This window comes from Lepidochelys kempii, chromosome 8 (assembly GCF_965140265.1).
Source record: "Lepidochelys kempii isolate rLepKem1 chromosome 8, rLepKem1.hap2, whole genome shotgun sequence".
NCBI classification, from domain to species: Eukaryota; Metazoa; Chordata; order Testudines; family Cheloniidae; genus Lepidochelys; species Lepidochelys kempii.
This window is the reverse complement of record NC_133263.1, coordinates 12694165-12717572: the sequence shown is the minus strand read 5'-3', so window position 1 is coordinate 12717572 and position 23408 is coordinate 12694165. Positions and strand designations below refer to the sequence as shown.

Below are 23408 nucleotides of genomic sequence, written 5' to 3'. Positions count from 1 at the left end.
TGAGTCAATAGCCCAACCCACATGATTTCTCTACTAAACAAACATACCATATTAATTTACCTCTTGTTTTTCTTGATTCTGATCCACGTGTAGTAAAGATGGTATTTTAGATACTTCAGATTTCTTTGACTCCCTCTTCAGCACTTTTACCTGTTTAACTTTTACAAATAGATACCTTATTATTTCTGCATATTGTAGTTTTTTCCTTTCTACATGCTCCTTCAGTTTCATCTTCTATGTTTAAATGGTTATTTTTGAAATAGTGTTGAACAAGAAAACCAGGGTCATACTGAAAATTGAGTATGGAGATTACAGAAGAAGACAACCAGTTATTGTATGCTGGAGCACTGAATATGAGATACAGTTCCCATTTAAATTCAGACTCTGATCATTTTAATTAGAAGAACCAAATTACGGATATGCTACTAAGGGTGTCCATTTGGCTACACAGCTGCTGTTACTTGAACTAGTCTCTAGATGTCATTGTTTCCCATAGCGACACAAGGTAGGTGAGGTAATATCTTTTCTTGGACCAGCTTCTGTTGGTGAGAAAGACAAGCTTTTGAGCTTACACAGAGCTCTTGTCCTAAAGAAGAGCTCTATGTAAGCTCGAAAGCATGTCTCTGTTACCAACAGAAGTTGGTCTAATAAAAGATATTACCTCACTGAGCTTGTCTCGCTAATAACCTGGGACCAGCACACCTACAACATAACTGCACACAACAATGGAAGATATCTTTGATTCCCTAGAAATCCTGATTGAAGCTCATTTGTCTAGCAGTTCACATTCGTGGAAATACAAATAAAATAAAACAAGCTGACAAAAAATTCCAAACTCTATTTTTAAGATTTGTTTAATATGTTAAAAATAAAGGACCTCTTTAAAAGATGGCGCTAACTTCAATTTGCAAATGAGGACGCTTGTCCAGTCCAAAGACTCAGATGAGTGCACAGCAGTGATTTTGTCCAATCTGATGCATTTTTTTTCTCAGCACCTTCCACCAAAAATCACATACTGGTATCTAAGTCTTGGTTAGATTAACCCTTCTTTTCAACTGGCACTTGATGCAGATTTGCAAACAGCAAAAGGCAATTACAATGTCATACCTTCCATTCCTTTCAGCTCCTTTTGTTGTGCTGTTACTGGAAGTTCTGGAAAATGGATGTCTTTCTTTTCAGATTTTGAAATACTGCGTTTCTTTCGGTTCATATTGGCCATTTGATCAATCTGAGCAGCTCGTTCATACAGTGTGACTTTTTCTGTTTGAGTCTAAACAGAAAATCACAATATATTTAAAACTGTATGTGACATGGGTATGGCTGTTACCTATATCTTTCTTGGCATGTTTCAAAAGGTTGCCACCAACTAAACAAAGTAAAATATATTAAAAGTTCAAACTTCAATAATGTTCCAGAAGCCAAGGTCTTCATATGCTAGAGGAAGCTAACTATGTATCACTACCAGTTATGAATCACCATTATGGGATAGGAGAACATTTAGAATTTTTATCTTTCAAAAAAGGTCTATCATAATGTAGCTCTGGGTCCCCTGCAGGTGGTGGTATTCAGGGACATAGGCACTTACATCAGCGTGTATTGTTTGCCACCTTACCAATTTAAAAATGAAGAAGCATACAATTACTTTGTCATACCTCCTTGCATGTGGGAATGGTCAGTTGACCTGAGACACACCAAAATAAAAACGTGTGTTATTCTTTGGCCCCACCAGCGTTTTCACAATAAAAGATAGGAAGTGAGCTCTGAAGGGAAATGAGTATATTTGTTAATGCCAAAAAGTGGGGTTCTTGGGATGAAGGTATGATTGGTAACTGGTCAAGGATTATCATGGAGAAAACCTAACAGTGACACTAGTGCGAGAGATGTTCGTGAAAGTGTAAAACTCTCAAGACTATAGGGCAAAATCCTGGATCCACTGACATCAATGGTGAAACACTCATTAATGGGTCCAGGATTTCATCCAGAGTCTGAATTTCTTTTACTCTAGTTTCTGGAGCTGCTCCTCCATTCCCACTCCCCTCCACCACCCCCTCCCCTTCCACCAGCTGGGAGTCTCCAGAAACAACTAGGCCTGTCCTTAAATAAGAGTTTCACAACATGGAAGTCTTATGTGTCAACAGGAAAAGTACAAACAGATAAGACAGTAGCATGAAATACAGAATACTATGGAAGAGAGAAGAAAGGGTTTAATTTTAAATGACCAGTTTTATAAACATACTTGAGCCAGAGTCCCATCATCCTGTCTGTTGTTTGGACCTATTTGTCCCACTGACTGCCAAGGGCTTCTCCTTTTCTTTGCTTTTTCAGGTAGCCTATGACAAAGAAATACAACTATAATATGCAACATTGATTATCAGTTAAGTGCTATATGTGCTCGTTATGTAAACAAACATGCACATTCACAAATGTATTCTAAACTAGCTTTGTTGGTGCGGGTGGTGTCTGGCATCTGAGAACAGACATATCTCAACACAGCTTTGGAGACTGCCATTTAATAGTAATACTTAGTATTTAAACACTACATTTCATGTTTTAATTATTTTAACAACATTAACTAATTAATTTTTACAACATTCTTATAATAGTGATAGGAAATATTATCCCAAGTGTACAGAAGGGAAACAGACAAAAGAAAAGCTAAGATTACTGATCTAAGGTTATAGAGGGAGTCACTGTCAGGGCAAGGATTTATATGCAGGAGTTCCTGCCTTGAGACTTTCCCATGCATCTATCTCCATCTCCCATAATATTCACAGATGCCCACCACCACGCTGCAGCCACTTTTACAGTGCTCACCCTCCAGCCAGAGGACCACTTGCCAACTTGTCAAAAGCTGAAAGGCTACATCTTATTTGGAAAAAAAAAAGAAGCAGATTACAGGAACCCTCTTCTTCTGAAAGAACAGTTGCTCTCATTTTAATAGTGGTGTGGCCTGTAGAAATGATTGATCTCAGTTTGTCCTATCTTTGATCCAAAAGACCTGACCTGGCTCAATCCAGGACAGGACAAGTCATCTCTGTGGGCTCCATCTGTGTACTTAAGATGAAGCAGTGATGTGGGCTGCACTGTGAAATGTCACAGCCACAGCTGGCCTTTAGCTAGCCCTAGTCATACAGCATATTAACCAAATGAAAGAATCGTTCATTTAACCAAACCATCACTAGATACGTAAATGTGGGTAAAAGTGAATTCATTTCAAAAGATATTTCTATTAATTAAAGAGTGACTGTCTATTCAAACACTACCTCATTATGTAAGCAATAGGCTCTAACCTTGTATTTGAGTGTGGGAAGGGTGAATTGAAATTTGCAGTAGTAAGGTTCCCACAATTTGGATTGATGGGTGGCATTGTTGTACCAACTGCTATTAGTGGAGGATCTTCCTTCACACCGCTGGGATCGTTGCTAGCTGCTGCAGTGGTGGTTATCTCAGTGATTGTAGGTTTACTCTCTTGAGGAAAACTGGGAGGATTCTGTGAGGAAGGAGCCCACTGATTAACTGCATCTTCTTGTTCAATCTTTTTTATTTCTGGAATCTCTGGTTTCCCTCCTTTCACTTTTGTACCTTTTACTTTTAAGTCCTTTGATTTTTTGTCCTTTTCAATATCCTGGAAGAGATACTATATCAAAATATACATACACTCTGAAACATAATATGTCACTTAATTTAGTCTGCTAGGTCCTGGTCATGCGAGGTGTTGAGTGTCTTTCAATTCCCATTGAGTTCATTGAGAGTGGAGAGTGCTTATTGCTCTGTAGGACTGGACCCTACCATTGTTTATGCTTTGGGAGTCCAAATGCTCTTTTCAGACCATCAAAGATTTTTAGAACTTGTAAATTCAGTTGTTCAAATTCAAGCATCAAATGATGACATCAAATGTACCAAGGTGGCAAGATCATTTTAAAATAAATAATAATACATTATTATATTGCTGTCCCAGTAGAGGGAAACATAAATTGTATTTCTAACACAAAGTTTGTTTCAGGCAGACTCCTTTGCCATTTAATAACTTGAAAACTTTTAAAAATGGAAGTGTTAATGAAAGGACTATTTAACCTGGCAGCCACATGTCAGAATAAAACTCTAGCTACAGCTTAAAATTAACAACAACAACAAAGAAGTTTCAAGTCAGTAGTTTAATGTGGGATTTTATTTTCTTTTTCCCAGCCCTATCTGCTCAGGGGCTGAGGTTACTCTGTTGATGGTGACTGGCCAGAGCAGATAGGGTACCAACAACTATACTGGGACACTGCAACAACAGGTAAGTGACATTTCCCCCATCTCTTAAATGAAGGTCTAGCAAGCTACTAGGACTCTGTTTTTCCCCATATTTTCCTTGGTTTGACTCTTGCTGTATGTCTTATAGGAGGACTACAGTCCTAGGGTTAATTGGAGGGTGGTGGGACAAACGAACCAAGCATATGTAGAAAACTGAGCTGCTGACAGGCCAAACAACCACTTCTATACATAGTGGCGGGGAGAGAGCCTTTATCCCTGAAATGTTCTGGGTCTACTGCCAGAAGCCAGCTCCTTCCTCGGCCTCCCTTCCCTGGATCAGCAGTAGACTGCTCCACTCACCTGCTAATCTCCTGTTCCCCAAATTTGTCTCTTGCCGGTGGTAGATCAGTTGGTGAGGGAAGTATGCGGGAAACAGAGGAAAGAACAGAGCAGGAACTACTCAGGAGAAAGAGAGAGCGTGAGTGTGTATGTGTGTGTAAGCAGAAGCACCCGTCTGTCCTGTCAGAGGCTTCCTTCCCGCTGAGGACGCACTTATATTCTTGGCTTCCCACCCACAAACTGAGCCCTAGCACTGTGGTCTTCCTCTCTGTCTACCCTCGCTAGACCTAGAGAAGGGAAGGAGAGGGGAAAATATCACTTACCTGCTGCAGTATCCTAACATAATAGCCAACTAGCTTCTGGTCAGAATGTCATCAGCAGAATAACCTTAATATATGCCTTCATCAAGGAAATAGGATGTGGCCTAAGAAAAACAAAATGTGAATTAAATTTAGACTGCTGATTTGAATATATTTTTCTAACACTCTAAATGGAGTCCGGAATTAAAGGACCTATGCATACCTGCAAAGTGTAGCTAGGGGAATAAAAGGCTATAACCATGCTTTAAAGGGACATGCAGTCAACCTAGAAATTACACTTCAAGTAACAACCAAGATTATTTACTGTAACTAAAAGCAATTCGAGAAAAAATAATAATCTATTTTTTGTTTATTTTTATTATGACAGTACTTAGTGAACAGTCAATTCCACTTTTTATAACCAGTCAATCTCTTATTTAGTTCGTGTCATCATTCACACGGCAACAGAGAATAGAAAAAACATTTTTACAAATAGGGAAGTGTGATTACAAAACTACAAAATTTGCCAGTAGATCTAGACTTAGTACTTAAAAGTACTTTTAATTCATGTTTTGAAATTGACTGGATTTTAGACTGATTATGTCCCTTTAATATAGTATTATTTGTTTCTGGAATACTGTGATTCTCCTACCTTTTCATCATGGGGACCACTTCATAACAAAAATAGCCTCTCATGGATCATCTCTCCTCTCAGCCCCTCACTGCTTGGTTCTCAAATTGTTCCAATACCAGTGTTGCTATTTGTATCTTATTGGTGTTTCTGAACAACACTAATATTATGGATTCCTCAACTAATAAAGTGGTCTCAAACTTTCCTTTAAAGGCAGGGTATGTGTTTTCATCTGTCTTTGGAAAGTGCCTAGCACATTTTTGGTGCTACCACAATATGAATAATAATTTGCAAATCACCAAGAAATGTTCCTTGCTCCCTAGTTTGAGGACCGCTTTACAACTGGAAGAATCCTTGGTACTGTTGTCCCAAAACATCTGTAAGATATAAATGGCAATAGAAAGTGTTATATATACAGGTAGCTAGCAGATAGATTAGAAAGGTATCTAAATGAAGTCACATAGGATTCTTGCTTCTTTCATCATCTTTTCATCAGATTTACTCTAACTACAGACATCTAGACTCCAGTTCAGCAAAGTATTTAAGCATGTGCTTAAGTTTATCCCTAAAGTTAAGCATGTGCTTAAGTGCTTTGCTGAATCAGGATTCAAAATATATCAATATATCAAAATATAAGACAATGGATTAACAATTTTGTTTCATTTTGATAATATTTGTCTCTCTGAATGTAACAGACCAAATTCATTCCTACTCTAACTACACTGACTTCAGAAACACAGTCCAATCTATTACAGTAGAACCTTTAGAGTTACAAAGACCAGAGTTACAAACTGACCAATCACCCACACACCTCGTTTAGAACCAGAAGCACACAATCAGGCAGCAGCAGAGACAAAAAAAAAAAAAAGAAGCAAATACAGTGCTGTACTGTGTTAAACGTAAACTACTAAAAAAAAAAAAGGGGGAAAGCAGCATTTTTCTTTTACATAGTAAAGTTTCAAAGCTGTATTAAGTCAACATTAAGTGGTTGAAATAACAACCGTAACATTTTGTTCAGACAAACATTTCAGAGTTACGAACAGCCTCCATTCCCGAGGTGTTTGTAACTCTGAGGTTCTACTGTACCTCTATATTGTAGTTATACAGTTTAAGATGATAATTTAATGCAACAATAAATATTTTAAGGAAATTAATTCTCACCTTCCCAACCACTGGACCATTCTGAGAAGCAATAATATGAATAGTTCTCTTTTCATCTTTTATTAGTTCAATCTCTTTATTATTCTCTCTGAGTTTTGAAAGAGAATTTAACTTTGCTTCTTGTAATAATTTAGCCTTCAGTTCTGGTAAGAATCTGATAAAGTGAAATATTCTTTTTATTTTCATACATACAGTTTTTCCCTTAACATTTTATGGCCAATACTTAACCTAACCCATTAATTAACAAATTTACCTGCCAAATATCTCATGAACAGATTTATGCATGATGCAACTATGTTTGGCAAAACTATGAAGCATGTCAATAAAGGACATATCTTTTACAAATTTGATTTTGGCTCTTTAGACAAAGGTTTTTAAAAATGTTTGCTAATAAGTACATTATGTTCCTTAGAAAGTCTTTTTCAAAAGGCAAAATTTATTCACGTTTAGAAGGTTCAATTTTAGTGTTGACAAATTATATACTAGTCTATTTATTGTTGTTCTAAAATTCAAGGAAACTTCTTGGCATCAAACATTAACAAAATCCCTTTTAGGTCTGACTGATTCAACATATGTCTCGCCAGTTTTGCAACATTTTTGATAGACGCTTTAATTCTTTTTTGCTAAATATTTGACACCAACATAATTAATCCTGAAAAAGGAAAGTTCACACACTAATTCACACACTATTGTTTTGCATCATGTATAATTTACATTCACTGTACTAATTAGTAGTTAGTTATAATTCCAAACTGAAAAGTATAGTGTTATTCCAAACCATTAATTCAATTTCATGTTTTGTTTTGTTTTTTTCTGGCCACTAGAAATCAGTTTTGAGAAAGGTGGCTGACACTAGTCCTCCTCAAAACTACAACACAGAGAAACTAAAACATTTAAATCATTGTACACAACTGCTCTTAAGAACCAAACATTTAGGGCTGGTCTACACTAGAAACTTACATGTATATAGGTACATCCCTCAAGGGTGTGAAAAATCCAGACCCCTGAGAGACATAGTTATACCAACCTAACCCATAGTGTAGACAGTGCCAGGTTAATGGAAGAATTCTTCTGTCGATCTAACTACTGTTTCTCGGGGAGGTGGATAAGGTACAGTGATGAGAGAAGCCCTCCCTTCAGCAAAGGTAGTGTCTACTCAGGCTTTGTCTACTCTAAAAAATTAAGTCGGCTTCACTACGTCACTCAAGGGTGTGAAAAATATGTCCCTGAGTGACATAGTTAAGGTGACCTAATCCCCAGTGTAGACAGCTGTAGTGTCTTAAGTGTAGACATACCCAGTGAAGCGCTACAGCAGTGCAGCTGCAACGGCACAGTTGTGCTGCTGTAGTGTGTCAGGTGTAGACATTCTGCCTGCTTCATTGAGGGTGTGTGTATTGGGAAAAATCTGTACATTTTTGCAATGTAAAAAAAAAACCCCATGTATATGCATGCAAAACAGGTAATATCACAAATTAATGGGCACTTGTGTGTGCAATTAGAGATTTTGGGCAAACCCCTGGGTTTCTGAGGTTGCAAAGTGGCACACCTATTATGCCCCTCCCCTCATAGAAACGGTGACCTTTAAGCTATGAACTTCTTTGTGCATTTTCTATTGTTCTCTATATTACTGATTCAACACTAAGGCTACATCTACACTTGGAGATAGGGGTGTGATCCCCCACTTGTGTACACATACTCGCACTAGCTCTCATTGAGCTAGCATGCTAAAAACAGAAGTGTAGCTGCAGTAAGACGGGCAGTGGCAAGCAGCAGCATGGGCTAGCCACCTCGAGTACAAATCCACTCAGAACTTGTGGGTACACACTCGGCGTGGCTAGCCCAGGCCAACACTTGCCACTGCCCATGCTACCATGCTTACACTACTATTTTTACCATATTAGCTCAATGAGAGCTAGTGAGAGAATGTGTATGCAAACTGGGAATTGCACCCCAGCTCATAACCTCAGAAACCTATGTATGTGCCCAAAAGCTCAGGCCTATAGTGTAGGCGTTGCCTTACTGAAGACAATGGAAGAAATCGGATCAACTTCAGTGGGCATCAGGCCAGGTCCTATAGGTATAGCTGGCTAACTATCTAAATGCAGGCCAGGGTGATGTAATATAAAGGAGTGTGGTATAACGTAAAGTTTTAGGAATGGCTGTGTTACTGATGAGTGATGAAACTAAGAGTGAATTATATAGGCTATCCCAGAAGAATGTTGATAAAACCATTATTCTGCCCACATCATCATGTCCTCTATATGTATCAGAGAAAATGTATTTTCCAAAGTGCTTTGGAGAGTTTTTAAAATGCTACTGGAAATATTTTTGGTATTCATCCACCTGTGAATCCAGATGCCTTAGTTACCATGAGTTCAACATACAAGGGCGAAAGAGAGCCCAAAAAATCTAAATGTGGTCTAAAACAGCTTTTCTGTAGATGAAAATATGACAGTTTTAAGGTCTAATATCTTGCAATCAGCTAGGGCTAAAAGTAAGAGTCTCAACAGAAAGATGGTAATTTCCCTTTCCCAGGGTATAATGATTTTGTTTCTAGCCCTAACAAATTATAAGATATCTAATTGTGACCATTTAAATGCGAACACTGTTAAGTACAGCCAATCACTTTTTTCACTCCTGCTTAGTTTTAAAAAAAACCCTAGAAAATTAAATGCAACACTTATTTAAGTAATTTTAGCACAATTAAATTCAATAAATATAAGGAAATGCAAAATTTAAGATTTCAGCAGCAATGTTAAGTCAATTTTGTTACACATACATTGTATTACATACAAAAAACTTCATATGAACATTTTTAAGATTGCAAAGTCAAGCTCTAAAAGGTTAGGAAATGCCAGAATTAAGGCAACCTTAATTCGGACCTATTGTGCATATGTTTTACAATACAGTCTTTAATAACATGATCACATACTATCTTTTCCACAAGTTTCTCATCCTAGTCCTACTCTCCCCTTCTGGGATTGCTTTCTGAGTTCCAAACTCCCCTTACCACTCCTAGTTCTCCCTATCTGCACATCCAATCCTAATCTCCTTGCCCAGCCTCTCACTCCCCACTATTCCAGCTTTCAGTCCCAGACTCTCTGCCCCAGCTCCAGCCTTTCCTCTCTCCCAGTCCCAGCATTCCCTTCCCCACAATTACCAGTCCCAGTTTGCGTGACCAGCCCAGGACTGGTGCAATCACTAGGTGAACTAGGCAGTTGCCTAAAGCGCCAAGTGGTTGGGGGCGGTGGTGGAGCGGAGGTGAGCTGGGGCGGGGAGGGCCGCCTGCAGCAAGTAAGGCGCGCAGGGGAACCGCTCCCCTCTGAGCTCCCCTCTGCTCCACCTCCTCCACTGAGCACCACCCTGCTCTGCTTCTCTTCCTCCCAGGCTTGTGCACCAAACAGCTGATTGGCGCTGCAAGCCTGGGAGGCGGGAGAAGCAGCGGGGTGCTTGGGGAGGAGACGAAGCAGAGGTTAGCAGAGGTGAGCTGGGGCAGGGAGCTGCTGCACGCGGCTCCCTGGGCCGAGGGGAGGGAGGGGGTGGTGGGGAGCTGCCGCAGGTGGGGCTCCTCAGGCTGAAGGGGGGGAGTGATGGAGGGGAGCTGCCGCGGGGAAAGGGTGCCTCAGGGCGGGGAGCTGCCCCAGGGTTCCTGGGGGGGGGAGGGGCAGGTGCAAGGTGGAAGTTTCGCCTAAGGTGCGAAACATCCTTGCACCAGCTGTGGACCAGCCAGTCCCAGTTTCTCTCCCTCCTCCTCCAGTCCCAGTCTCAACAGACTCATTGCCCCTTTTTACTCTTTTCCCACCCTGTGGTCCAGCTTCTGTCTGTCCCCACTGCATTTGATTCAGATGGCTTCCTCCTCCATGCTGCCTGGGTGCCAGCAAGGAGACCAGGGGTCACTGAAGGCAAGGAAGAGACAGGTTCCCTGCTCTCAGTATCAGTGCCTGGCCCAACCTCAGCCCAGAGCAGATGGGAGTCATTACAGGGAAAGCCCAGTTTTGCCCCTGAGCTTTGGGCAGGAGGGAACATGCTCTAGGAACTCTGAGTAGATGAAGTATGCTCAGTGAGGATGGAATTTTTGGAGATTTTAGCTACTAAAATCAAAGAAGTCTCAAGCACACACAAACTGCGATTTTGCAAAGGCTTATAACTTGCTCAGACTTGGATGGATTTTCACTGTGATAGCAAAAAGCATATCCCTGAGACAAATTTCAAGTTCCTGCTCTCAAAGCATGGGTGTGACAGTGCTGTTCAAAGAAAAAAGTTGCCAGAATTTTTTGACACAGGCAAAACAACATATTTTCCTTTGCTTCAGTCTCAGAAGCAACGGAACCATTTTTGCTGAAATTTTTGAGAAAAATTCAGCCAGTGGTAGACACCTGGCATATAAAATTGCAGCCCAAGCAGTTAAAGTTTGGCAACATCATAAGCAACTGAAAACCGGGTCTTATAATGAGAAGTGTTGGGCAACCTTAATAATAGACAGCTCAACCACCCCTGTGTATAATTATACAGTACTGTTTCTCTAGTTAGATGTGCAGCTTCATACATTACTATTTCTGTTCTTGACAGTATTTTCTGATTTTCTGTAATTATATCAGTGCTTTGCATAACAGGATTTCTTCCATTTAATTTGCTATTTTTACTTTTATAAAATATACCAGCTGTACAAATAAGCAAATAAAAATTACAAAGAAGTAAAATGTCCCTTGTTTTATGTAATATAAAGACTCAGGAATATTCAATTATACCTCATACAGGGGTTAAAATTCATTTTCTGTGACCTATACAGAATTAACAGAGATTCCTTTATGACAGACAAAGGGCTGGATCTTCCAGCTGGTGTAAGTCACCATAGCACCATTAAAGCCAACACAATCGTGATGACATACAACATCTGAGGATCCGGCCCAGTGAGGTAGGGACGTGATCGGAATTTGTGAAATCACCCCTGTATTATGGCCTCCTTTTGGGAGGCCATAATAGCTAAGATTTCTCAGTTTATCTTGTAGAACAGTTTTCCTAAAAACCTCATGTTCAATTTTGGGGACACTGCCATTCTTATTCCCATCTCTGGTTTACTGTTGGCAGGTATAATTACAGCTGTTCTATCTTCAACTACCCTAGACCCACCAACTGGACAGAGTGGGCACAAGTACTTAATGAAGCACAACTTTCATCATGATCTATTACCTACAGGGATGTTGAATTCTTTTAGATCTTAGGGATAAAACAGACAGTAATTGAATGTTCCTATAGCTTCACAAAAATACACTTGTTCTAAATTATTACCCTTGTATATTTGTATACCATGTACTTCCCTATTTACTGTAGCTCTTACAAAAATCATATACAATTATAAAAATCTGAAACTAGGGCTTTTTATGTTTTAATGGCCAACAAAATACTTACTTTTCAATAAATCCATCTCTAGTAAAATAGTCATGCTGCAGCAGATCTGTAGATGAGATCCTATTAGTGGGATCCATTTGTAAACAAGCCTGTAAAATATTAGAGGTTATTTTAGAAGGAATTTTTAAATCACATACCGCATAATGTAAGCAATGTTGTTTATTACTGCCTGTGATAATAGTGTAACACCAGCTTACAAATAACTGCATTTCAGAGGCTACTAATATATTTGTACTCGCACAACCTGAGATTTGTATCCATACAGATTCTATAGTATAGTCCTCTGCAGTTAGAAATTATATCTCATTAGAGTCTAAAGCATCGTACAGGCATAACACTACTCACTGCCTCTATGCTCTAATCTGTTCTACCTGTACAGTTGAAAGCCCTGTATAACTTTATTCCATTGATTTTTTTTTTGTCATTGCACCATGTTTCAGTAATGCCTATTATGTCTAGGTCCTCTTCTATTGCTACACAATCTAGTTTAATTATTTTCACTGTAAAGCTTTTTATGTTGGTACAGATATTTTTAGGAACAGATCTGTAGCTGTAACCAAACTCTGCTCAGTGTCAGATGGTTGGAAGATGGCTCTAAGCCATCATTATGCCCTCCTGATCCTTGGGCTAGCCAACGGCCCAAGGGCTACTCTAAGTTATACTGGCTGGAATGGTCCCCTATGGACTGCTCTAATGGCTGAGGATTTCCCCAGCATATTCCTCCTGCCCCCAATAGAGGGCTGGAGAAGAGAGTGACATAGAGCAGGTTCTGGCAACTTTACGCCACCCAGGGATTCTCTCCCACCGGGTGGCTCCTCTGCTTTCTCTTTAGGTCAGCTTTCACGCTTTGCACTATCAAAGAAGACTAACTGGCCAAATATCTGGCCCCTCCATTTTTATTTTTAGTTGTGTGCCTATGTTCATTTAACTCCTTACTCTGACACCTTGTTGCTATTCTGGAATTTACCTAACTAGTCTCAACATGACCTTCTTCTACTTTGTCTATAATTTATGTCCTATCCTTTACGGGATGCAGAGTTATGTTTGTATGACTTACATCCATGTCTTCCAGATGTCTTTGTCCAATCAGAGTGCTCCTCAGCATCTGTTAGTTTTCTCCCAGGTCCTCATTTAAATAATATACCAAAAGTGTGGTAGCTTCCTTTGCCAGCACTTTGGTTATGGTGAAGCCCATCATTTCTATATAAGTTCCTCCTTCCTCAGAGGTCCTAGGTGCCCAGTAAATGTAAATCCCTCTCCTTTACACCTTATTTTCATCTATGCACTAAGAGTCTGAAGCTTCTTCTGTCTCGCTGCCCAAGCATGGAGTGGGAAGCATTTCAGAAAAAGCTACCATAAGGCCATCAATCTAGATCTTTCCCCTAGTAATCTAAATGTCTCTACCATGACCACAATCCTCACCACTTACTAGATGTTGTCTCTAGATGTCTTGGGAGATTTAACACCTTTGCACCCAGTAGAGAAGTCACCAAACAGTTCACATGGTTGCCAGAGATCCTGCTGTGAATATTTCTATTACCACAGCCTTTCTATGTCTCACATCTGTAACTCCATTTTCTGGAGTGACCAACTTAGAAAATGGGTCCTAACTAATGGAAAATGTCCTGCATCCCTGACTAACTAGATGATCAGGATGAGTAGTTCTGAGATGGGTCTGTTCAACAATATTCCTATATACTGCCTCTGTAAAGACACACAGAGAGCTAAAAGAAATCCACTAAAAATTCACATGTTTGCTCTCTCAAGTTTTGTGGATTAAAATGTAAAAAAAAAAAAAAGCTTTGATGAGCCGAAGTGATGCAATATATAAACTATACTCCCTCCCCTGAGGCTTGTGTTCAATGCTGCCTTTGATTACAAATGAAATGAGCTTGGTGGTCATAACCTATACCCTTCTCAAAATATATCAGTATCACAAAACCACCACAATTAGCACTACTGGCAATTTCTTCTCACAATAGATTTCCTACTGGAATTGTGAGGGATGTGTACAATGCAACAGAGCTAGGCAGAGAAGAATGGAATACTCCTGCAACACTATACCCGCTTTAGTCTGTGTAATCATTCATTTTGTGAGTGCTATAATTGATCCACTTAAAGAAAACTTGGCTTATGGTCCTTTCACTGAATGAATGAGATTCTTCATTTTCTTGAAACCAGCAGTATTTTCTAATGCCAAAGAAAGAACTGCTGTATTCCAACAAAATGCATTCATTTTTTCCCCACTATTACTCTCTGTAATTGTACAGTAGCAAATACAGTAATTAAACAGTACATATATGTATAGCATTGGGTAGAGTTTTCAAAAATCACCTAAGTGACTTAGGAGCATAAATCCATTGACTTTCAATGCCAGCTGTAAACAGACCAACATGGATGGATTGGGTCATTAAGGGTTTGCTGGAGGAAACTTTGGCTTGTACATGTTTGACGTGGTCTAATTAAAATATAACTATGCAAATCACTATTGTTACCACTGTTATATAATTGCAACAAATCTTATACAAAATATAACTCATGGCCAGAAAGGGTTAAACAGCTTGCAGACTAACTAACCCAAAGCTGACCTTTAAAGACATGTTAGAAATGGTAATTAGAGCCATTCTATGGCTAGGCAGGCTAAAACTTTGAAATGCAAACCTATATTGTTAGAAGTTACAAGTGACACCAACTGTGTGTACCTTAGATGCTACCCATGTAAACAGACAGTTCCTGTCTGTCACTATAGCTACAAATTCAAAGATCAAAAGGGAATATTAACATTTAGATTAATCTTGGGTGAAGTAACGTCATTGTCTATATATCTCTTTGAAGTTTGTGATAGACTACCTAATGAATAAAAATAACGAGGAGTCCTTGTGGCACCTTAGAGACTAACAAATTTTTTTTGGCATAAGCTTTCATGGGTTAGAACCCACTTCATCAGATGCATGGAGTGAATATACAGGAGCAGATATAAATACATGAAAGGATGGGAGTTGCTTTACCAAGTGTGAGGTCAGTCTAACTTTCTTTGTTGGGCCTGTCTTGTAGTAGGTGACTTCTCGGTACCCTTCTGGCTCTGTCAATCTAATCTTCCGGAAAACACCATCCTAACCACTATGGATGTAGAAGCCCTCTACACCAACATTCCACACAAAGATGGACTTCGTACAAGCCATCAGGAATAGCATCCCCGATACCATCACGGTAAACCTGGTGGCTGAACTTTGTGACTTTGTCCTCACCCACAACTATTTCACATTTGGGGACAATTTATACCTTCAAGTCAGCGGGACTTCTATGGGTACCTGCATAGCCCCTCAGTATGCCAACATTTTTATGGCTGACTTAGAACAACGCTTCCTCAGCTCTTGTCCTCTTACACCCCTACTCTACTTGCGCTACATTGATGACATCTTCATCATCTGGCCCCTTGGGAAGGAGGCCCTTAAGGAATTCCACCAAGATTTCAACGATTTCCACCCTACCATCAACCTCAGCCTGGACCAGTCCACACAAGAGATCCACTTCCTAGACACTACAGTGCTAATAAGCGATGGTCACATAAACACCATCCTATACCGGAAACCTACTGACCACTATACTTACCTACATGCCTCCAGCTTTCATCCAGACCACACCACATGATCCATTGTCTACAGCCAAGTTCTACGATACAACCGCATTTGCTCCGATCCCTCAGACAGAGACAAACACCTACAGAATCTCTATCAAGCATTTTTAAAACTGCAATACCCACCTGGTGAAGTGAAGAAACAGATTGACAGAGCCAGACGGGTACCGAGAAGTCACCTACTACAAGACATGCCCAACAAAGAAAGTAACAGAATGCCACTAGCCGTCACCGACAGCCCCCAACTAAAACCTCTCCAGAGCATCATCAAGGATCTACAACCTATCCTGAAGGACGATCCCTCACTGTCACAGACCTTGGGAGACAGACCAGTCCTCACTTACAGACAGCCCCCCAATCTGAACCAAATACTCACAAGCAACTACACACCACACAACAAAAACACCAACCCAGGAACCAAATCCTGCTACAAACCCCAGTGCCAACTCTGTCCACATATCTATTCAAGGGACACCATCATAGGACCTAACCACATCAGCCACACCATCAAGGGCTCATTCACTTGTACATCTACCAACGTGATATATGCCATCATGTGCCAGCAATGCCCTTCTGCCATGTACATTGGCCAAACTGGACAGTCTCTACGCGGAAGAATAAATGGACACAAATCTGACATCAGGAATCATAAGATTCAAAAACCAGTAGGAGAACACTTCAATCTCTCTGTTCACTCAATAACAGACCTAAAAGTGGCAATTCTTCAACAAAAAAACTTCAAAACCAGACTCCAACGTGAAGCTGCAGAACTGGAATTAATTTGCAAACTGGATACCATCAGATTAGGCCTGAATAGAGACTGGGAGTGGTTGGGTCATTACAAAACCTAAACTTAATTAATTTCTCCCTACTGTTACTCACACCTTCTTGTCAACTGTCTGTAATGGGCCACTCTCTTACCACTTCAAAAACTATTTTTCCTCCCTTGGTATCCTGCTGTTAATTGATTTATCTCTTTAGACTGACCTCACACTTGCTAAAGCAACCTCCATCCTTTCAGGTATTTATACCTGCTCCTGTATTTTCATTCCATGCATCTGATGAAGTGGGTTCCAACCTACAAAAGCTTATGCCCAAATGAATTTGTTAGTCTCTAAGGTGCCACAAAGACGCCTCATTATTTTTGCTGATACAGACTAACAAGGCTACCACTCTGAAACCTGTCACTAATGAATAAATTGTTGTATGTTAATGTGTGTAACTAATTACTGGTGGTGTTTAGAAAGCAGAAGGTTACATCAAAAGCCTATTGTTTACCCAGGACTGTATGGTCAAGTGGAGGCTAGAAAACTATATAAAAGTCCGTTGGGTCCTGATCCTGTTTATCTCAGATCTGCTTGAGGTTTCATGCAGGGGATGCCTAAGCCACGAGGATTGAGATCCCAGTTCTGACAGGACCGCCCTGAAATATAAACATGGGACTATAACCTATGAAATATTTCTGAAAGAATTTTTTGCAACTACAAAGCTCACCATCTCTGCTATGTATCTGAACCTCAAGAACTGAACTCACATCTTTATGAATACTGATCTTTTAACCATACTCTCTCTTTTCTTTTTTAGTAAATTTTAGATTAATTAATAAGAATTGGATATAAGCGTGTATTTGGGTAAGATGTGGAATATTCAGTAACCCGATGAAGTGGGCTGTAGCCCATGAAAGCTTATGCTCAAATAAATTTGTTAGTCTCTAAGATGCCACAAGCACTCCTGTTCTTTTTGTGGATACAGACTAACACGGCTGCTACTCTGAAACCTGGGAGGTAATGTGTCCAATCCTTTGGGATTGGCAGAACCTTTTCTTTTATATGACGAAATAAGATTTTAGAAATCTTCGTCCTATTTGACTTGGGTGTCTGGATGGAGGCCTGAGGCTCGGTTACTTCACGGGAACTGCGTTGTTTGGACTTCTGAGTAACCAGTAAGGTATAACAAGCAATTTAGTGTTGGCTTGGTAAATCTAAGTATTGAATTATCCACCAGCTTTGGGGTTTGTCTGCCCCATTCTTTGCAGTTCACCCTAATTAGGTAACTTCAGCTGGCCCCCGCTGAGACCCTGGTCACAACATGATATTATACATTAGGCACAGCTACAAATAATAATCATCAGCAAGCGTGATACTCAGACCTCTTCTAACATACATGAACAATATCTGCCAGTAATGCACAGAGCTTGGGATACTTTTTCCTTGCATTTTTAGGGTGCTGGACTTCCGGAAGGACCACCCCTGAAAAAACTGGACTCCTTATAAAAATACTCTGAAGATGAGGTGTCAAATTCCCTGAAAGAAAATATAGTTTTCAAAATTCACTGTGAGCAGCCAATAAATAAGTGTATTTTAAATACACATAATTAAGTATATATACAGTACTCTTATTCTACTGTTCATGAGGATAGCTAAGATTAATTAAAAATCTCTCAGCAGAAATGTCTTTAGGCTTCAAAGTAAAGCTGAAAACTATTCAGCAACAATGTTAGATTGCTATATTTCCCTCTTTACTTCCCCTCCCAAAGAGGAAAGTTACATAAAAAGCAGATCCCTCCGGTAAAGACTTGTTCTGCACTATAGATTATATTTGCAGTTTGATGCACAAAGTAGTTTATACTTGTATAACCGTGCAGATGATGAGGCTTTACCCCCATCTTTGCATCTTTCATGTTATCACCACAAACTATTACAGCAGCATGAATAAGGATATTGACAATGAAATGACCTTCACTCATCTTTACAATTAGAATTCTCCTTCCTACAGTTTCATATTGTTAGGAGGATAAAATAAACAGGACTTACATTGCTGCAAGTCTGAAGCTCAGTGCAAAAGAAAAAAAGACTACATTCAACAGTAATTATGAATGGTTTGCTTTCCAACTGGGTGGGTGTATCTAGTGGGGTCCTGCAGGGGTCAGTCCTGGGTCCAGTACTATTCAGTATTTTCATTAATGACTTGGATAAATTGGGAGGGGTTGCAAGCACTTTGGAGGACAGGATTAGAATTCAAAACAACCTTGAAAAATTAGAGAATTGGTCTGAATTCAACAAGAAGAAATTCAATAAAGATAAGTGCAAAGTATTTCATTTAAGTAGGAAAAATCAAATACAAAACTACAAAATGGGAAAAAACTGGCTAGGTGGTAGTACTGCCAAAAAGGATCTGGGAGTTACAGTGGATCACAATTTCAATATGAATCACGAGTGTGATGTAGTTGCTAAAAAGACTAATATAATTCCAAGGTGGTAACTGTCCTGTTCTACTGGTGAGGCCTCAGCTGGAGTACAGAGTCCATTTCTGGGTACCACACTTTAAGAAAGTCCAGAAGAGAGCAAAAAAAAAAAAAAGATAAAACGTTTAGAAAACCTGACTTGTGAGGATGGGTTTTAAAAAAGTGGGCATGTTTAATCTTGAGAAAAGAATACTGAGGAGGGACCTGAAAACAGTCTTCAAATATATTAAAGGCTGTTATAAAGAAGACAGGAATCAATCGTAATCCATGTCCACTGAAAGTAAGACAAGAAGTAATGTGCTTAATCTGCAGCAAGGGAGATTTGAGTTAGATATTAGGGAAAACTTTCTAATTATAAGGGTAGTTAAGCTCCGGAATAGGATTCCAAGGGAGGCTGTGGAATCCCCATCATTGGAGCTTTTAAGAACAGGCTGTAAAAACACCTGTCAGGGATGGTCAAGGAGGTTTACTTGTTCCTGTCTCAGTGCAGGGGGGTGGAGTTGATGACTTCTCAAGGTCCCTTCCACTCTACATTTCTATGATTATATAGCGCAACAATCAAATTGATTATAACATGTCAGTGTTTTTCTTAAATATTGTCTGCATTACACATCAGCAGTACTTACCTACTTTTGTCACAATTTTATGGAGTAGGTCTAGGTCAGAGCTACTGGGTAGATAAGGATTTCCAGTGGCCATCTCAATGATCATACAACCTAAAGCCCAGATGTCCACAGGTCTAAGATCAGGAAATGAACAAAGTGCTCAACAATACAGAGACTGATACTAAGATAAAACATATTTAAAGAGAGCTGATATTTTAAAAAGAAAAATTTTAAAAGAATTAAAATATCTCTAAAATAACAGAATATTTGACAATATAAAAGGATAACACAGAATTAATCACACTTTAAAATATCTTCACAATTACGAAATAATATTGCAGCACTTAGCTGTGAAATTCCTTTAGTTTGTGTAACTGTATATGAAGATCTATAATTAATATAGCTACAAAACAACTACAGTATCTACTAAGACAATCCTTAAACTCGCGTAGTAGCATTAGCATGTATTATGAGTGAATCTGGCATATTATTCTCCAAAAGTCATACTTAACAAGAACTTTAATTAGCATGCTCATATGAAACTGCCAAATATTTTTATTTCTTGTTTCATGACATTTCTCTTAATCCTCTTTTTGAGACTCAGACAATAGCTCTAATCTGATTAAAGATTATGATGTTTTTGGTGTTATAACACTTAAAGGATTACCATCTGTCTAGGAACTATATAACAAATATTGAAAATCTGTATGGTTTATAAAATTAGAGTATTCTATTTAATGGTAGACTATGTGCCACTGAAGTCAGTAAAAGCTTTGCCATTGACTTCAATCGGTTCAAGATCAAGCCTAAAATGCATATATGTGACCCGATATATGTGGACGTTTTGTTGGGTATTGGGAATTAATTTTGTTATTATTTTACTCTCCTCTAGCAAAGCAAGAGTCACTCTTTAAAATATGTGACAGAACACATCTAACGTTCCCCTACTATGTCTAGGCACTAGAGATTTGATTTGTCAAAGTGATTTTAAATCCTTTTGTTGGTTTAACATGATTTTTACAGGAAAATTGTTTCACCTACAAGCAAATTAATTTCTGGCTTTTTGTTAACAGTACTATATTGCTCTAAAAAGTATAAGTTCTAACAATGTTGCTCCATGCCAGCTTAATAATAAGGTATGTAAATAAAAATACATACTTCCCATATGTGGTGTCTTTTAATACCAGTTCTGGAGCCCTATACCATCGTGTGGCCACATAATCTGTATAAATATCACCAGGGGCAGCTAATGTCCGAGCAAAACCAAAATCACATAGTTTAGTAATTCCCGTCTGGGATACTAAGATATTCTCAGGTTTGATATCACGATGTATGACCTGGACAAAAGAAGGAAAGTCTAATTTACTTTAATAAATAAAAAGGATTCTGCATAAAAGATTACTCTCAAAGAGCATGGACTGAAACAAACACATACATTTTGCCACGTTAGGATCACAATAAGCAGTACAGTGTCCTACATTCTCAAAATTGTCTGCAGAGGGTGACAACCATAGGCTGCTACTGCTACACACAACAACAGCCTAATGTGTATGCGGTGGAGAGAAAAAGAGAAGTAACAATGCACCCCAACCCACCCCTCAAAATAAAGAAATGAACAAACAAAAAAAACAGACCCCCTGGAGACCAGGGAAGAAACTGCAAAAAGACAGAGAGCTGGGAGTGGAGAGCAATGTGCTGTAAGCAAACTGCCCTGAAAATCTGAAACGGGAGGATACAGTGGTCAGTAGGTTAATAAGAAAGCAATAATAATCAGAAATGGACAAGAACCATAACCCAAACTCCAAACATCTCAGAACCAAAGTTTAGATCTGGATCCAAACAGTGTGAACACAGCTCACCCCTGAGAATTACAGTACCTAACCCTTTAATGGCTAACCCTTTAAAGTATTTCATCTTTTACTGCACAAGTGTTTCAGTTCTAAAAATCAAAATTCAGTTGGCAGCATTTAGGCTATTATTATGAAACTAGAATTTTTTAATATGGAATTAACATTTTCAAACTCTGGGAGACAAAACACTATGTAAAATCAATCAGAAAATATAACATCACTTTGTTTTAGCCTTATTTTGTAGCTTCTACGAAGTACTTACATTGTTGCTGTGGAGATACTCAATTGCTCGAAGGATCTGAAAGAGGTATCTTCTAAGTCTTTTATTATCCAGTCCTTGACAGTAATGTTGTAGCTCATCTAAAACTGTATGATCAATAAATTCAAACACCAAATGAATTTTTTTTTTCTGTCTAAATACTTCTATCAGGTTGACCAGGTTTTCATGACGAAATTGCTGTCGGTGAGAGGAAATAAAACATTCTACTGTAGCTTTTCAGTATTTATTTCTATTAGGATAGTTTTTCTTCTTGACCAAGAGACATATTTGCAAGGGTAGACATGAAAGATTTACATCATTTTGTAAATATTCAGAAATTCTTATTCCCTCTACTCTAACCTTCCCCCAATATTTAAACTATTGCTATTTCAGCTATTTTGCTAAAATGAGGCTGAATCTGAACCCCCACTTGGTAAGGAACTCCCATCTTTTCATGTGCTGTAATATTTATACTGCTTACTGTATTTTTCACTCCATGCATCTGATGAAGTGGGTTTTAGCCCACGAAAGCTTATGCCCAAATAAATTTGTTAGTCTCTAAGGTACCACAAGGACTCCTTGTTGTTTTTGCTAATATACTCAAAGTTGCTAAAACTTTGTTGATACCACTGGACCTAATTAAGAAGAAAAAAAATTCATGCTGTAGAGACTTTCAAGTCCCCAGAAAATCAGCTTCTGCTGTGGTACAAAAGCTAGAACTTTTCCCCCCTTTGTCAGAGTTCACTAACGGTGAGCCAAAAACTGCTGTCAGGTACAGCGGTGTAAGCCAGGAATAACATAACTGAAATGGTTGACTGAGAGAAGGTAAGAAAAACTCCTGCACATGCACTTTATTTGCATTGATCAATTAAAGATGCAAAGCCTCATGTCAAACTGGTATTTTTAAAAATGTGCACCATTTCACATTAAGCTCCATATTTTATTTTTATTTATATTCTAGTTTTAGTATTTTTAAAGTTTTATTAAGTTGTTTATTAATGGACTACAAAGATGATGTGTCTAAATTTTTTAATTATAACCATATTGAATAATTTTGGGTTACATTCTCAGTTATAGAGGCATCCATTCAGATTAATACTACTAAGGCAGATGGAAATTAGTCTAGATTTAGAACTAGAGCCTTTATTCCCCTTGACTTCTATACAAGTTGGAGAATCAGGCCCTTACCATAGAATCTGGTTTTTGTACTTTCGCCAAGTCTTAATTAAAAATTGATAAGGATCAAATTAAAAAATAATCGTCCTGTTAGGGCAATGAGTGGGGTTGGTACTGAGAGTCAGACTTTATGACCCAGTCATTCAACTATAAAAAATAAATTTAAATCTCAGGCTTTGAATTTGCAAACACTAGGTTGGCTGAGAGAGAAAAGGGCAAGCCAGGTCAAACAGGAATCTGCCCCAAACCATCTCTAACATGTTTAACAAGAAAACATAATACATTATGTTTGCATTAACTTTCTTGCAGGATCCTCCACATGCACTGCTTTGGCCTCCCATGAATACACTGGTTTCAGGGGTAGGTAGGGGAGTAGAAAACACCTTCACTGCCAGATAATCATGCTGGGGAATCTCTGGGAGGGAATAGCCACAGATTCCTCCTCTGTTCCTAGGTGGCACAGAACTGGGATAATGACTACATCACACCCCTGTGGTGATGCTGTGTAGGCTGTAGGAAATGTACTGGAGAAAGGGCTTGGGGAAAGTGGTGTGACCTGGGA

At 38.9% G+C, this 23408-nt stretch overlaps 1 protein-coding gene across 10 annotated transcripts in view; it reads right to left on the bottom strand.

The window, feature by feature from the left end:
* The window catches only part of CDKL3 (cyclin dependent kinase like 3), a 40182-nt gene that overhangs the window by 5701 nt on the left and 11073 nt on the right, over positions 1 to 23408 (bottom strand). For 5 of the 10 annotated variants that reach the window (XM_073355558.1, XM_073355557.1, XM_073355556.1 and 2 more), the window contains exons 3-13: positions 21674 to 21868; positions 20720 to 20898; positions 19583 to 19695; positions 17876 to 18015; positions 12076 to 12164; positions 6667 to 6820; positions 5805 to 5882; positions 3291 to 3625; positions 2237 to 2330; positions 1108 to 1270; positions 61 to 158 (exon numbers count right to left, since the gene is read on the bottom strand). In XM_073355558.1, the coding sequence (XP_073211659.1) occupies positions 61 to 158; positions 1108 to 1270; positions 2237 to 2330; positions 3291 to 3625; positions 5805 to 5882; positions 6667 to 6820; positions 12076 to 12164; positions 17876 to 18015; positions 19583 to 19695; positions 20720 to 20898; positions 21674 to 21868 (1638 nt within the window). Of the gene's footprint in view, positions 1 to 47; positions 159 to 1107; positions 1271 to 2236; positions 2331 to 3290; positions 3626 to 4962; positions 5000 to 5804; positions 5883 to 6666; positions 6821 to 12075; positions 12165 to 17875; positions 18016 to 19582; positions 19696 to 20719; positions 20899 to 21673; positions 21869 to 23408 lie in introns of all 10 variants that reach the window. The other 5 variants (XR_012160217.1, XR_012160216.1, XM_073355561.1 and 2 more) reach the window with 5 other exon arrangements.